Source organism: Cebus imitator, unplaced genomic scaffold (assembly GCF_001604975.1).
Source record: "Cebus imitator isolate Cc_AM_T3 unplaced genomic scaffold, Cebus_imitator-1.0 Scaffold0, whole genome shotgun sequence".
Lineage (NCBI taxonomy): Eukaryota > Metazoa > Chordata > Mammalia > Primates > Cebidae > Cebus > Cebus imitator.
The window spans coordinates 19,895,501-19,911,520 of record NW_016107315.1 but is presented as its reverse complement, the minus strand read 5'-3'; the positions used below and the strand labels follow the sequence as shown (position 1 = coordinate 19,911,520).

The 16,020-nt window shown below is 54.4% G+C and overlaps 1 protein-coding gene across 4 annotated transcripts in view; it reads left to right on the top strand.

Moving 5' to 3' along the window:
* The window catches only part of SLC37A2 (solute carrier family 37 member 2), a 28,161-nt gene extending 12,299 nt beyond the window's left edge, over positions 1-15,862 (top strand). The window contains exons 2-19 of one of the 4 annotated variants that reach the window (XM_037736412.1): positions 1,340-1,421; positions 1,818-1,911; positions 2,038-2,116; positions 3,727-3,862; positions 4,300-4,376; positions 5,228-5,394; positions 6,046-6,089; positions 6,391-6,543; positions 6,877-6,967; positions 8,415-8,477; positions 8,832-8,917; positions 9,405-9,453; positions 9,647-9,720; positions 9,974-10,052; positions 10,157-10,254; positions 10,529-10,593; positions 10,781-10,837; positions 12,327-15,862. In XM_037736412.1, coding sequence (XP_037592340.1) covers positions 1,340-1,421; positions 1,818-1,911; positions 2,038-2,116; positions 3,727-3,862; positions 4,300-4,376; positions 5,228-5,394; positions 6,046-6,089; positions 6,391-6,543; positions 6,877-6,967; positions 8,415-8,477; positions 8,832-8,917; positions 9,405-9,453; positions 9,647-9,720; positions 9,974-10,052; positions 10,157-10,254; positions 10,529-10,593; positions 10,781-10,811 — 1,468 coding nt within the window. In that variant the 3' untranslated portion in view covers positions 10,812-10,837; positions 12,327-15,862. The remainder of the gene's footprint in view (positions 1-1,339; positions 1,422-1,817; positions 1,912-2,037; positions 2,117-3,726; positions 3,863-4,299; positions 4,377-5,227; positions 5,395-6,045; positions 6,090-6,390; positions 6,544-6,876; positions 6,968-8,414; positions 8,478-8,831; positions 8,918-9,404; positions 9,454-9,646; positions 9,721-9,973; positions 10,053-10,156; positions 10,255-10,528; positions 10,594-10,780; positions 10,838-12,326) is intronic. The other 3 variants (XM_037736414.1, XM_037736417.1, XM_017523865.2) reach the window with 3 other exon arrangements.
* The last annotated feature ends 158 nt before the right edge of the window (positions 15,863-16,020 follow it).

Below are 16,020 nucleotides of genomic sequence, written 5' to 3'. Positions count from 1 at the left end.
CTGGACAACTTGAGTCCCTAGAGGACCTCTGTGACCCTCCCATGAGCCTTAGGGAGGCCAAGAGCCGGGGATGTGTAGCCGCCTGCAATCCAGACTACACTGTTGCACCTTCATGCAGGGTGGGATGGAAAGGCACTGAAAGCATTTAAGCAGAGCTGTGGAGGGGCGTGAGCAACTTCATTTTCTCAGGAAGACAGATTGTGGGGACCCAGGTAGGAAGCTCGATCCAGGGGCAAAGTGAGAAGGAGCCTCATAGCCCAAGCCCCATTCAGGCTTCGCTGAAATGCCCTTTTATTTCCCAAGTGGTATTGGGTTTTGCTTCATGCCACATTTGGGGGAAGTGGGTTTGGGGTGTGGAAGAGGATTCCTAGGTAGAGGGAGCATCCAGTGTCCTGCTCTTGGGCTCTTGGGGCCAGGACAGAAATGGTTCAGGAGTCCTTCCACCCTTTTACCTGACCCTTCTCCCTGAATTCTTCACTGGTGTTAGGTCGTGCCTAACACCTGGCCCCTTCTGGGCTGGGGCTCCACTCTGAGGCCGATTTTCCATACATGTCCTGGCCCTTAACTATGGTAGGGAAGCAGACAGTGACTCAGCAGGGTTCTGGGGCCCTTCCCCAGGCCTCAGGAGAGGGGAGTGGCCGGGGCGCAGTGGAAACGCTGAGTGCCACCCAGCTGGACTGTTCTTTCCGTCCCGGGCCAGGGCATGGGATGATATGTAAGAGGTGGGAGAGGGCACGTGTGTGTGAGCCACAGATGGAAAGAATGGGCTGTGTCCAGTGGGATGGACGGACTGGGACTAGGGAGAGGGCTTGGGTCTGTCACCAGCTATCCCACTGCCGTCTCCTTTCCAACTACAGCCTGGCTAAATAAGGTGCTGTGTCTGCCCTGTTCTAAGCTTCAGAGGAGTGTCGACCTCACTTTAAAAACAGACCTTTCTCCAGACTCAGTCTCCCTCCTACCCCCATCATTTCAGACATGTGAAAATGATTCGAACTCCCCGCCCCCACCTCTGCCATACAGGCACACACACAGGCGCTCTGACCTCAGGGAGGCAGTCGAAAAGCAGAGGTGCTGCCGGCTGCTCAGAGCAGGTGGAGGCGCTTCCCATGGGCTGGGTTCCAACAGAGGCCTCAGGAGTTGGGGCAGGGAGACAGGTCCCCCTGAGCACCCTCTGGCCTCTGGGCATTTTTTTCCCAGCCTCCCCTTGGCCTCTGCACCAAGAAAGAAAAAGTTGGTGGTGCTCAGAGGGGTCACGGAGGGAGGCAGCAGATAGATGCCAGCCCAGAACTTCCAGCCGGGGCCAACTTCCCACTAACACAGATGCCGTCCCTTCCTGCAGGTTCCAAGGCTTCATCCTGCTGTTGACCTTCCTCATTTATACCTGCTATCACATGTCCAGGAAGCCCATCAGTATCGTCAAGGTGAGGCTAGGCTGGCAGCAAGGAGGAGTGCCGAAGCCCATATCATAACCGTCCTTACCCTCACGGTGGCCCCAAGGCTGCACCTTCAACTGGCAGGCTCCCACTCTCCGCAGCTCTCTTCCCCAGGGGCTCCTTTTCAGTTTATTCCCCAAGGCAGGTGTGTTGGTGGCTGCAGATAGAATAAGAGGGCAGGGCCTCTGGGCTACGTGGATGCACTCATGGGTCTGATGTGACCACCTTCCCCTGCAGCCAGTTCCTGCAGGAGGAGGTGCCAGCAGGGGGAACATGGAATCTGGTAGGAGGCAGTGTCACCAGTATGGTTGGGGCAGGCAGTTGCTTGCTCCCCTCTGGGTCGACCCCTGAACCCCTGACCTGTGGGTCCCATTGCCTCTCCAGAGCCGCCTGCACCAGAACTGCTCGGAGCAGGTCAGACCCATCAACGATACTCGCAGTCTCAATGACACCATGTGGTGCAGCTGGGCCCCCTTTGGTAAGAACAGGGCAACTTGCTCTTCCCACTCCCCATTTCCCTCTTCCTCGAGAAGGGGCTGTCCAGGGAGGCCTTCCTGCAGGGGCAGCCAGCAGTCAGCTTTCTGTTTCTCCCATCTGCTTTCAGATAAGGACAACTACAAGGAGTTACTTGGGGCCGTGGACAATGCCTTTCTCGTGGCCTATGCCATCGGCATGTTCATCAGGTAAGGACAGAGGCTGAGCCTGTGACCAAGAGGAGGACGGTTTAGAGCTGCTGCCTCCCCTGGAGGAACCTGGGGGAGCTGGGTTGACGCGAGCTCCCACCAGGGAGTGATGGCTCCCCCGTGTGGGAATGAGACCCGGACTGCTGCACATGCAGTCCGCCCTCAGCCATCTTTCCTGCCTTACCGCCGTCCCAGAGGCTGCTCCTTTGCCTGGTAGACTCCCACTGGTAGCAGTTCTTGTGCTTGGAAAGGTTTTTCTGGATGTTGCTTCTGAGTCTATTCACTCAGATATCACAGTTGGTGGGTGTGGACTGGGACCCTTTAAGGATGGCCCTGCATGCACCTATAGCTGGGAGAATCCCCATCTGCTGTGTCCAAAGCAGCACGGCAAGCATGCTGTTCCTTGCAAGGAATCCAAGATCAATATGGATGCATACTTCCTCCAAAGAGCTCACAGGCTAATGGGGGCAATGGATGCATCAGCAGCTAGTGCCAAAACTGTGACGGCTCCATGACAATGGTGGCCATCCGGTGTTCTGGGAGCTCCGAGGTCATCACTCAGTCCAAGCTGAGCTAGAGCAGAGGGGTCAGAAAAGGCTTCTTGGATGAGATGATGCCTGACGTGATGCGGGAGCCTTGGGTGTGGTGGTAGAGATGGAGACCTGAGCAAAAGGAATAGCACGAGCAAGTAGGGTGAACGTGAAAGAGCAGCATGACCTGCAGGAGGAACGGCAAGCAGGTGTATGTAAGGGAGTCACAATTTAAGGAAGGTAGCAGCAGGGCTGAGGGCTGAGGTCATTTGCACATGAGGTCCATGGGCAGAGATGCATGGAAGGGTTTTTGCCAGGGCGCCCGTCCAGATGGGCATTTCTGAGAGCTCATTCTAAGAGTGATGCTGAGGTGAATGAGACTGGTCACACAGAGGGACCAATTTGACGACAGCCCAAGCTGTCAAGCTTACGTTACTACAGTGGTGATGGAGGTGGAAGAGGCGACATGCTGGAGAACTAGCTAAGAGGTACTCTGGTGAGTCTTGGAGACTGAAGGTGAGGGGTGGGGAGGAGAGGCCGGAGGCTGAGGGAGCTCTGAGTCTGGCTTGAGTGGCCAAGGGGTGCATTCACTCAGATGAGGGTGACAAGACGATGAAGGCATCAGGGCAGTTGGCGGGAGGAAGAGGAGGAATTCAGCTTTAGAGCACTAGGTTTCAAATGCCCCAGGGGCTTCTGAATAAGTGTCCAGGAGGCATCTGGCTGTGACTGTGAAGCTCTGGGAGACAGATCAGGCCTGAGGATGTGCACGTGGGGCCATGTAGCCTATGGGTGGTTGTGAAAATTGTAAAAGTGATGCAAAAGAGGGCTCTGAGAGGAAAATACATGACGGGGAGGGGCTGGCCAACTGGGAGGAAGACGGGCATGCTAAATCCGCAGAGGATGGCCAGGTGTCACAACAGCAGTGGGGGACAGAGGTTGGCCCTGTCACATGGCAACACAGAGGTCATTGGTGGGACCTTGGCCAGAGCCACTCCCTAGCGTGGTGGGGGCAGAAACACGGTAGGGAGTTGAGGTGGACACAGAGGAGGTTAACTGCAGATCCAACTTTCTCTTCCCCAGTGGGGTGTTTGGGGAGCGGCTTCCACTCCGTTACTACCTCTCAGCTGGAATGCTGCTCAGTGGCCTTTTCACCTCGCTCTTTGGCCTGGGATATTTCTGGAACATCCATGTGCTCTGGTACTTTGTGGTCATCCAGGTATGAGTCTCCATCTTGCACTTGGGCCTGTGTTCCCATCTTGGGAAGGACTTGGGAGGCTGCAGCTCTTGTTGGATGGAGGCCTGGGCTCCTGGCTCCCTGTCTGGTGCTCTCTATTACCCTGCACTGCCTTCCACCTCCCAGCCCCGCTGCCCCCACATTTATTCACTCGGAGAGTTGGCCTCGACCGCCGTGCTGTGGTCACCTCCGATGCACAAGAGGCTTGGTCTCTGCTTGGATAATCTTGAGCGAGAGAAGCCAGCTCATGACATTGGGGTGCGTGTGGTGTGTGTGTGAGGGTAGGGCAAGGTCTGTAGTGTGGGGTGTGGAGGGCTCCTCAGCCATGAAACTGAACCTCCTCAGCCCAGGGCAGTAAGAGCAGGGAGCCGGCTGCACAGCCCAGGCCTGTTCCCACCCTCCCTTCCCTCTCCCTGCAGGTCTGTAATGGACTCGTCCAGACCACAGGCTGGCCCTCTGTGGTGACCTGCGTCGGCAACTGGTTCGGGAAGGGGAAGTGAGTGACAAGACAGGAGGAGCGGGAAGGACCTGGAGGGCTGGGGGTCGGGATCTGGTCACTGTGGCCTCTGATGTAATTTCAGAGGGAAGGGTCAGAAAACGGCCTCCGTGTTGCTATTCTGCACATGCTGAGAAGTGGCTGAACGCCATGCTGATTTTCTCATTGATGAGGCTTGAACTCATAGAGCAGGCAACTTTAGTTATACTTTTTTCTAATAATAATTTCTATTTTGAACGAAGACAAAAAGACGCTGTAAAACTTTGTTTTTTATTTTTCCCCGCTTGAATTGGCTTGTGTGCAAAGCAACAAAGCAGAGCTGTTTTGGAGCAGGGATTCTCACCCTTGACTCTACTGACCTTCTGGGCCATTGGACCCTTGTTTGGGGACTGTCCTGCCACTGCAGGCTGTTTAGTGGTAGCCTTCCTGGCACCTGCTCACTGTATGCCATAGAACACTCGAGCTGTGACCATCAAAAATCTCTAGCTGTTACCAGATGTCCTTTGGGAGTAGGATTGCCCCTGGTTGAGGACAGTGCTTTAGAGTGAGATCGTGGGACAAAAAAGAAGAACGACAGCTGGGTCCCCATACCCTCAGTATGGCTAGAGCTCCCATCGGCGCTCACTCAGGGAGCTGGACAGGGGGAGCGAGACCCCAGGCCCTGCAGCCACCTGCTTGGCCCACCCAAGGTCTCCCACCCTTGCCGACTCGGGGCTTCGGGTCTCAGTCTTTGGTGACTTAGAGAAACTGTAGTCAGCCCAGCTTTAGAGCTTGGCTGGGGCAGTTGCTATGAACAATGTGCTTTGCTTTTTACTTTTTCTACTCTCTTCCCTTCCCTGCCTCCCTTCCAGGCGGGGTTTCATCATGGGCATCTGGAATTCCCACACATCTGTGGGGAACATCCTGGGCTCCCTGATTGCTGGCATCTGGGTGAACGGGCAGTGGGGCCTGTCGTTTGTTGTGCCTGGCATCATTACCGCCATCATGGGTGTCATCACCTTCCTCTTCCTCATTGAACGTGAGTGGGTCCCTCGCTCCTCACAGACCCCACTAGTCAGCCTAAAAGTTCTTGGTTTGTGGGAGAAGGCAGCTGGCTCTACTGGAAAGATTGCTGGTCACAGAGTGGGAGGACCAGCTGTGTGACTTTGGACAATCTCTTGGAGCCTTTATTTTCTCATTTGTAAAATAATAATAGTAATAATAATGTCTATTTCATAAAATTTCTGCAGGCTTAAATGAGATACCATAGTTAAAATGCCTTGCCCATAGGAGATGCTCAGCAAGCATTGGTCGAATCTGAGAGGTGTGAGCAGGGAGGTTGGAGTTGCAGGGACATTCTTACAGTGACCTGGCTCTCATTTGCTGCAGGTGGCCTTGTGGGCTAGCCAGGCTGGGTATGAGAGCCGCTCTGTAGCTAAGAGTACTAAAGTCCAAGAGGCAGTAGTGACACCGCTGGTTGTTAGGAAAGCCAGGCCTAAAAAGCTGTCTCCTGAGCCCCAGGCCCCACTTCCTCCTGCTGGGACACACACTGGCCACCTTAGGAGCTGGAGGTGGGGCCAGCTTCTGGGATGGCTTAGACCCAGTGCAAGGTGAGGGCCTGGCAATCACCGTGGGATTAGGGGTGGGGTACAGACTGCGAAGCTTCTTAAAAGGTGATTCTATTTTCCAGACCCAGAAGATGTGGACTGTACCCCTCCTCAACACCATGTGAGTGTGAGTCCTCCCAGCCCCATCCCTGACCTCCAACTCCATCCAGAGGGCTGGACCCAGAGAGGCCCAAGGAGCTAGAGCAGGGAGTTCTGGCCCTCACTGACCTCACAGACCCCGTGCTAGGCCGGTGGTTTGGCCCCACAGCCTGATAGGTCTGGCAGGTTACTCCACCCGAGAGGAACATGTGCCTCCCCATCCTGGGAGCCCCTGTCTCCTGCCAGGGCTGTGCTGCCAGCTAGGGGGAGGTGGCACATGGAGGCAGCACAGGGATGCACCCATAGCAGGGTTCATCTCCTCTGCTCAGAGCGAGCCAACTGAGAACCAGGACAACCTTGAGGACCCTGGGAACAGTCCCTACTCTATCAGGGAGAGCAGCCTTGAGACTGTGGCCAAATGCTCCAAGGAGCCATGTGAAGAGCCTGCTGCCATCAGCTTCTTTGGCGCGCTCCGGATCCCAGTAAGTTTGTAGAATGAAGGAAAGAGAGGGGCTCTCTAGATTTTTCTGTTGGCAATGAGGAGATGGGGTGCTTGGGTGATCTATTTTTCTAGAACTTCTTTATAGGGGTGGTGTAAGTTGGGCAGACTGCTTGGGGTGGGTGCCGTGGGAGACTTGTCTTCAAACAACTTTGCACAGTGGCCACGTTGCTTTTATTGGGACTGGATGTATTGGAGGATGCCTTGTGTGACAGGTGATGGAAAGCACTGGGGTGGTGCTGAGCACCCCTCGGGGCCACCACTGAACCCAGGACCTCTGGACCCCTTTCCATGTGCCCTCTGTTACGCTCCCCAGGGCGTGGTCGAATTCTCCCTGTGTCTGCTGTTTGCCAAGCTGGTCAGTTACACCTTCCTCTACTGGCTACCCCTCTACATCTTCAATGTGGGTAAGTCAGAGAGGAGAAGGGGAATGAAGAGGTCTCTGAGGAGGCCAAGGCCACCTCTGGTGGGAGACGAAGCCTCTCGTGGTGATGCCTGTGATTCCAGTATATAGTCAGGATTCCTCTGAACCTCTTCTAGAGTGAAAGGAGATTGATTTAGTTCTTTATTTAAGTGAAAGCTAAACCCTGCACACTCCCCCCTACACCCTGACTCCAGGCACCTTCCCTCCCTTGGAACTGAGCTGGGGATTGGGAACTCAGAACTCTGTTCTGCAATTCTTGCTATCTCCTCTAGCCCTTAGTGTAGGAGAAACCCTCTCCAGGCTGCTTGGCTCATAGGTGGTAGGGTTGGGAGGTGCTAGGAAAGGCCTGCCTGCTGGGTATCTCCCCCAGTCCAAGGGAGAGGCCTGGTGAGCGGCCCCACTCCCTGTAGCCTGCTGGTGAACATGGTACACTTCTCCCAGTGGGACTTCATGGGATGGAAGCCCTTGTCCCTGCGCCTGCTGGGCTGTCTCTGTCTCATGGACCTACTCCCTGCTGCCCCTGCCCAGGGATGTACAGATGAGATCACTTGAAAAAGGATGTTTCCTGTACACCTGGCCTGGGTCTCTGCTTTTCCATAGGTCAGGCTGCTCTACCAAGGAGCAGCCCACCCCACCCTGTCCAGCCCCCCGGAGCCTCCAAGCTTCACCAGGGCTGAGGGTCTGTCACCCAGAACTGCTCCCCTCCCTCCCAGCCCTGGGGAGGAACATCATCACCTTGCCACACATTGTACATGCTCTGAACAGGATACTGTAGGAATTAGTCACAGCCAAGTCTCAAGCTGTAGCTTGCCCCGCAGCTCTGTTGGGGCCTCTCTCTGTAATAATGTGGAGCATTAGGGCAGCTTCATGGACACTGTGACTCTGTTTTGTGGCCTTGGTGCTGACTTCAGAGTATGAGGCAACCTTGAGGGTGGAGCTACAGTCCCAGCTTCTGGACATTCCTTTTTTTAAACATGGAGCCGAGGCCTGTGACCTGAGGCCCCTGTTTCCCTGCAAGTGTCCTTCCTGGCTCTGTGTATGTAAATGCGAAGAGCTCCTAGGGCTGCTAGGGCCAGAGTGAAGCAGAGAAAGGACTGGGGTGAGCCTCAAGTTGTGCTCCAAGGGAAAGGTGGCTATGGGTCAGGGTGCTCAGGGGCTGGATCCCAGCGCTTGCCAGGGAGGGCTTGTTCTGAGAGGAGAAGGTCATCCTGCAGGGGAAGAAGGCAATATGGGACGGGACCAGGAGGGCGTCTGCCCAAACTGCCACACTCCCACACTGTGGCCCTGGCCAGCCTGCTCCACAGGTCCTCAGCTCTTCGTCAGAAAAGGGGGCAGCGGCCTGGATCACGCTCTGCAGGGCTTCTAGCTGTGACACTCCAGGATGTTTGCCCCGAACCCCAGGTCTGACCATATACCTGTGTTTTCCACAGCTCACTTTAGTGCCAAGGAGGCTGGGGACCTGTCTACACTCTTCGATGCTGGTGGCATCATAGGTGAGGCTCTGCCCTGCTTTGCCCACAGGCTCCCTTCCCCTCTTTCCTTGTGGGGTGGAGGAATAAGGGACAGGTCCGATGGGCTATGACCGGGGCAGGTAGTAATAGAGAAAAAATGGCTCCTGGGTTTATTCTGAGTTCTGCTTCCGCCTGGCTGGGTGGGCCTAAGAAAGATGCCCTTTTGTTTGGGCCCGGTAGTGATGGGCATTACAGGAAGGGAGGGCTGTGGAGAAAGCAACTCTGCCGGCTCTTGCTGACAGGCCCCGGCCAGCGCTGGGGCTCAGCTGGGGTGCCAGGCAAGGGGATGGCGTGGTCCTGTTTGGGAGGCAGTGTGTGAGTGGGTGTGTGTTCCAGGCGGCATCATGGCAGGGCTCATCTCTGACTACACCAACGGCAGGGCCACCACTTGCTGCGTCATGCTCATCTTGGCTGCCCCCATGGTGCGTATAACCTCAAGGGTAAAGTGTGAGTGCATGTGAGCAGGAGACCATGTGGGCCTCTGACCCACGTGTTACACACATGGCTGTCTCTGTGTACTTGTGCACCTGCATCCCTGTGCACACACGGGGGAGAAGCAAGGCTTAGCAGAGGCACCCTGGAAACGGATCCAGACTGCAGACTTTAGAGGGGGATTCATGACTGTTTGGTCTTGGTGGAGAAGGAGACCGCCTCCTAAACTTCCTGATCAAGGAAAGAAGAGATTGAGGTTGAATCTGAGAAGACTGGAGAAAGGGAGATGATAGAGTACTATGTTTTAGACCGTCCGTCCCTGGGACATGTAAAGACCAGAGAAGTCTGGGTATGCGAGGGAAAAGGAATAAGATACCCTCTGGGGTTCCAGGGCAGGAGAAGGCTGTTCCAGACTTCAGGGCTCCAGGCTGGCGAGGGGATTCCGGGTGACTCTGCCTCCTCCCTCTTCTCTCTCAGATGTTCCTGTACAACCACATTGGCCAGGACGGGATTACTAGCTCCATAGGTGAGGAGGAGGTTGCCAGTCCTGCCAGGCCATGGAAAAGGCACCACCTTGGGGGCCCCATGAGGCTGTCCCACATGGGGGCACCAGCGGGTGGAGCTGCTGGGAGGGCTGAAGGCCCGAGAGTGCTCCTGCCTTGGGGTGGGGGCTGCGGGTGGCGCCTCCCGTCTGACTGAGCTGTCTCTGTGCATCCCAGTGATGCTGATCATCTGTGGAGGCCTGGTCAACGGCCCGTACGCACTCATCACCACTGCTGTCTCTGCTGACCTGGTAAGTGGGGCTACCTCGTGAGGGACAGGGACAACCGTAGGGGCTTGGTCAGGGCCACCATATCCAGGTCTACTTTTCTCTCTCCCATCCTGCAGAAGAGAGACCCTAAAAGTCCTACATAATGCACCATGGGCCCCTGTCCTCTGAAGCCCAAACCCCAGTCACCAGCTTCCTTGAGTCAGCCCCTCCCCTGCCCTGCTTCCCTTGATGCTACTGCTCAGCTGGGCCTCCCCACTCCGCTGTCTCTCCCCAGGGGACGCATAAGAGCCTGAAGGGCAACGCCAAGGCCCTGTCCACGGTCACAGCCATCATTGACGGCACTGGCTCCATAGGTCTGTGACCCTACCTCTGTCATGGGCAGGCCCCTGGGCATAATGCCCTCCGGTGGGCAGGGGAGGTACAGGGCCCCTTGCTCATGAGGCTGTGCTCCATTCAGGCGCAGCTCTGGGGCCTCTGCTGGCTGGGCTTATCTCCCCCACGGGCTGGAACAATGTCTTCTACATGCTCATCTCTGCCGACATCCTAGCCTGCTTGGTAAGAATCTTGGGGTACACAGATAGATATTGGGGGATGCTCTGTCCTGCCAGGCTGGAACCCTGAGGTCCAAAGCACTGGCCAGTGGGGGTTCTGGGACAATGAGAGCAGCTGTCCTCTGCTCAGAGCCCTCTCCCTCCCCTGGGTGACCCCTTGCCAAATGGGAGTATGTCTCTCCCTTCTCCACTGCCAATCTGCGGGTCACCTGGTGCTGGGCACTCAGTGCTCAGTGCTAATGGTGCCCTCCCTTCCCTCTGTGTGTTGTGCTCCACAGCTCCTCTGCCGGTTAGTGTACAAAGAGATCTTGGCCTGGAAAGTGTCCCTGAGCAGAGGCAGTGGGTGAGTCCTCCAGGGAGCTGAAGCTGCCCCCTGCTAGCCTTACTTCTCACAGGAATCAGCCTAGTGCTCAGCATCTCCAAACGCAGGCTGAGGCTTGTCCAGCCCAGACCTGAGGAGCACTGAGCCAGTCCCTGGGTAGCCCCTGTTTGGCTGACCTGTCCTCTGTTGTCCCCGTGTGTCTCCATAGCTCTAGTATGGTCCTAACCCACCAGCGATAGTATTTTCCTCAAGTCCCATGACTTTTGTGAGTATTTGCTTTGAGTCTGTGACTCAAGTGCCATTTGAATGGGGGGCTGCATGCAAATCCTCTGTCCTACGGTATGACTTTCTCCACCTTTCTCTTTTTTCTTGTGGGCTAGCTGTACAGACTTTCAACCTCAGCGGAGTCAGGTGCTTGGGAAGTGTTTTCCAAGGGGTCTGAGATGCCACAGAGGTTGGCAGCCTCTTCCCTGAGGGACACTGTTAGAACTTTGGACATGCCCTCCGGGAACAGAGGGACAGAGATAGGGAAACCAGTTTCCCTCTGAACTAAGCCTGAGGTGCAGGTGCCTCCTGAAGTTCAGAAACCAAGGTCATCTGGCCCCTCTGCCTGGAAGGCCCCTCTGCCTGGCATGCAGAAAAAAAGCAACTACCAATCAAAGCCTCTGAAACAAATGTGAATCAAGCACGGGTGGCTGGCCTGGTGTGCTCTCTGCCTATTGTCTGGTGGTGGTGAATGTGGTGGTGGCACTAGTAGGTTAGTGACTGACACTGCACGGTGCTGGTGGTCTGATGGTCGGGCGACCCTGAGCAGGAGCCTTGTGCTAAGAAGGAGGTCGCTAATGAGCTGGCCGGAGCTGTGGACCTGGGCTGGATAGCAAATGTGAGGAGGAACACCTGGGTCATGGTAACCAGCATGTATCTGGGGATGCACTTCCACTTAAGGAAGAAAAAGTAAGAGCAGGAAGACACAATGCAGGAAGCATTCAGAGCACCCATCCTGCCCTGCCCTGGAAGAGGGGAGCAGGGGACTGGACTGCTTGACTCAGAGTTCCTGTGCCTGTGCTCCTCAGAGCCAGGCCTGAGGGTGGGAGGGGAAGAAGAGCACCAGAGAGAGAGGAGTGTTTACTGAGCAACTGCTCTGTGCCTGGCTTTAGACGTGCGAGCTTGCCTCGCAGCAGCTCTCACTGGAGATGAGACAGCGGCTCAGAGCTCAGGCACAGCCTAACACTCAACCTGGGCCTGAGGTTGTTTGCTTTTCACTGGACTGCCACTACTGTCCCAGGCTGGTCCTTCTCTGCGTGAGGCCCGTTTGTAGGGTGTGCAGTGATTTGTCAGAGCAGACAGAGCACTGGGCTTGGAGTCCAAACGTCCCTGGACAGTCCTGCCTTCTCCACTCACTCCATGAGACCTTGAGCGTGGCACCCAGATTCTCTGAACTGCCACATCTTTATGTATGAATGGGGGTGCTTATCCCTGAATACCTGGTGAAACTGATCTGAGGCTGAGATAAGGTGGGGTATGTGATGTTGCTTTGTAAAGTCGTAAATGTGGCATAAACATTGTAAGGTTTTAAGTATTAATCTGGCTTACTATTTTGTGCCTGAGAGGTGAAAGGAGACCTAATTACAGAGAATTGAGATGAAAGGCAATCATGAAGGGACCCTAGGAACCTGCCTTTCCTCTCCCTGATGGGCAGGAGCTTATGAAGTCGCCTCACTTTCTCTTCCGTCCCCTCTCTCCTCTTCATGCAGGTATAAAGAAATATGAGGCCGCAATTGGAAGAGCAGCATGGAAGGCCCCATTGGGTCCCCAGTGTGCTCCCCATGGGCACAACCACCGAAACTTCCACAAGGAGGGGAGGCAAACCCTCTTTATTGAACAGCCAGCCCAGCCCAGACCCAGGGCTTAGGAATGTTTTCCATGGGAAGGGGACTGCCAGGCATGAGGAAATAGAAGATTCAAGGGCCTGAGCTCTGGAAGCTGCAAGCAAAAGGGGTGGGACTGGGCTGAGTTATGTCTCCGTTTTGATAGGGAAGGATATGCTCAGACTCTTGCTTGTTCAGATTCCAAGACAGAAGGCTCTACAAGGTCAAGGCCTGGAAAATGTGCAACTCTCCTTCCCATGTTAAATTTTAACCTCTGTAATCCACCTGTATCTATAGGTGGGCACCTCACTCCATCAAAGGAGCCCTGCCTTTCTTTGTCCCTCTACCCATGAAATGGTCTTCTCTGCGCATTTCCCCAAGCTGGGCCCTCTCCATTCGGTCCTGTTGATAACTCCATTACCCACCCATCATGCTGTTCCTCCAGGGCCAGCTCTCGGGTGAGGCAAGGGAGCTGCCTTGGGTACATCATTTGAGGGGGCACTCCCTCTTCGGCACGTGCTGGCCCTGAGTGCTTCCCTTGCCTCACTGGCCCCAGAATGTCCTCAGTGGAAGGTGACTGGGGGCCAATGCTGTTGGGAGAGTAGAAAGAGGGGTTGGCATGACTACAAATTCTAGTATGTGTATTATTTTGAGAATGAAATGCTAAGGAGTGCCTACCGTGTGCCAGCTCTGCTGTAGGAATGGAGCAGACAATGGATACGAAAAGGAATTACGCCCTGAGCACAGGTGCCAACGGTGCCAAGACTGGCAAGACGTGAGGGCACTGCATGGTTCATTCGGGCAGCTGCTGCAGGTGCAGTCGCTTGGAGCCATCTGCTGCCCCCCTTTTCCACTTTTCAACATCCTTCCTCCCCACAAAGTCCTGGATCACTCGCTGTCTTCTGGCTAGCTCTTGGCATCTCCATCTGACCCTAAAGCTGCCCATCGGCACCAATACAGATTCCCTTTCACCTGTGTGCCTGTGTGCCTCCTTGTGGTGGCCTGGCTCAGCAGTGAGCGGGGCTCACGTGAGTGGGGTGCTGAAGTGGCGTCCCAGGACCACCAGGTGGGTAGGTTAAAGCTGACGACAGTGGGCATTCCAGACGGGGGTGCTCATGACACTGACGATGTGTCAGGCAAACTGGGAGCTTAGAGAGCCACACAAGATACAAGCGTTGCATTTCCTGGGACATTGTGGGCTGGCGCATTAGCCAGAATCACACCCTTCCACTCTAAAGCAGGCTGCACAGGTGCCAATGGTGACAAACAGGGAAGGCTCCTCCTGCCTGCAGTCACTTCAGCTCTAGCCAGGGACCTCCAAGTCCTCAGAGCCCACAGGGGCAGAAGTTATACTCTGTGGCCTTATGTTCAGCATTCAGGAAAGCTGCTCTTTAACATTACTTAGGAGGGAGCAGTTTATGGAGAAGCTGTGTTGCTTATGCTTACATTAGCCACTAGATGGTGGCCCAGTCCCATCATAGAGCCCAGGGTGGGCTGTGGTTCCATCCTGCTTCCTGGAAGAGAGATAGGAGCAGGAGTCTCTTAACTTTTCAGACTTTCAGCCTGCTTTCTGCTTCAGAGGGCGGGGGAAGAGGAATGGGTCTCTCAAGGTCTTCTCTTCCCAGCTGCCCTGCTTGCTAACTTTAAGCCTGTTTTGTCATCAGGAAAATGGTGACATTACCTACCTCATAGGATTAGTATGAAGGGAGACAAACATCCTCTGCACACCCCTGCCCTTGGAGAGCTTGTCTAGTTAGGGGATAAATAGGAAAATACACAGAGACAGTGACTCCAGGTGAGAGCTGTGCTGTTCATTAAGCCCAGCCATGAATGAACAGGGCTGGCAGGAGGTGGTTCCAGGGGCAACGGGAAGAGTCCTTCCTCCTTTTGAAGGCAGAATTCTCAGGACTTGGATAATTCATTTGATAAGGTAGTAAGGGGTAGTGGAAGAGGGAGGAAGCGAACATGAATACTGATCCAACTCCTATAATGTTAGGCCTTAGAGACTGAAAACTGAACAAGTGGCATTGGCTCCGAACAGCAGGTAAGTTTGGCACTAGACACATGCAGAAGGCATTGTGGGGGCTCAGTCTGGCCTCAGAAATGAGGACTTAGGCTGTGAGTAGGGAGTTGGGAAAAATACCAAAGGTTGGAGGAACCCCGGCCCTGAGATCTGCCTGTCTTCACCCATATCCCAGGTCCCAAGTTCCCAGCCCCATTTGGGCAGCTCTGGGCATGGCCTGTTCACCAGAGGGCTGGTACCTGCCTTCTCCCTGGGCCTCAGCACTCACACAGGCTAATGTAGGAGCATTACGTTAATTAGCTATTCATTTAATTTAACTTCACATTTGGTCTCAATTAAGCTTAAAATGTTCTTCCTTATAGATGCTACAATAGCACTTGTAATTAAAAAGCAATAACTCTTTGCGTTTCTTCCTTAGAGATCCACTGGGAGGCTGGGTGAGTGTGTGTGGGGTGGCTGGGGGAGGAGGAGGAGGCAAGAGGCAAAGAAAAGAAAGGGAAAGCAGCTCTTGGTTGGTCCTAGCACCATGAGGCCACCACTAAGACTGAGGCTGGCAGGAGGAACTCAATACACCGTGGGTGTCTGAGTGGGGGTAGAATTGCTGCCGGGAATCCTAAGAAGCAACAAAGGAGCAGACCTCCTACTTAAAGGTGTGGGAGTGGAGGATGGCAGATGGGGGTGGAAGGAGGCCATGCTTAGAGATGGAGAAGGGGCCCTATATTCTGTGGTAGGTACAGTGTGCCACCACATCCTAATTTCCAGAACCAGTGAATGTTACCTTTCATGGCAAATGAGATTTTGCATATGTGACTAAGGATCTTGAGATGGAAAGACTGATAAGGGTGGACCCAGTGGAACTGCAGGGCTCCATATGAATCACACAGGGCTCCGTATGAATCACAGGGGTGTCAGGGATTGGCAGATGCTACTCTGCTGGCCTTGAAGACTGAGGAAGAAGGGTCCACCAGCCAGTGGGAGGGGGCAGCCTCTAGAAGGTGGAAAAGGCAAAGAAATGGGTTCTCCTGAATCACCAAAGCCTTTCTTTTACTCCCTGAAACTCATTTCTGGTTTCTGACCTCCAGAGCTATAAACGTGAATTGTTTGAAACCAGTAAGTCTATGGCAACTTGTTACAACAGCAATAGGAAATTCATAATATTCCCAGTGTAAAACTGGGGCATGACCAATATAAAGGCAGGAAGAAAACCACAGGCAAACAAAAGAAATTCCCCAAAGCTTAAAACAAGTGAAGGGGCTGGCCTGTAGCACTTAGGCACGGCATAAGGGCTATTGTGTGACCACCTCAACCAAGAGTTCTCCAAGGGCAGAACTTGGGCCAAATGCACAGGCTGTATCATCCCCAGCATGATATGATCAAAACCATTAAAAACACACTTTCTTATTCTGTCTGTGGCAGTGAGCCTGATTTTGATCCCAGCACTCATTTCTTTGGTGGCAGGAAACTGAGAAAGAGGGTCGGGGGTAAGGACTCAGAATTTTTTTTTTTCTTTTTTGCATTAACAGTCACCACCAATGATCTGCTAAAGATAGAGATCAA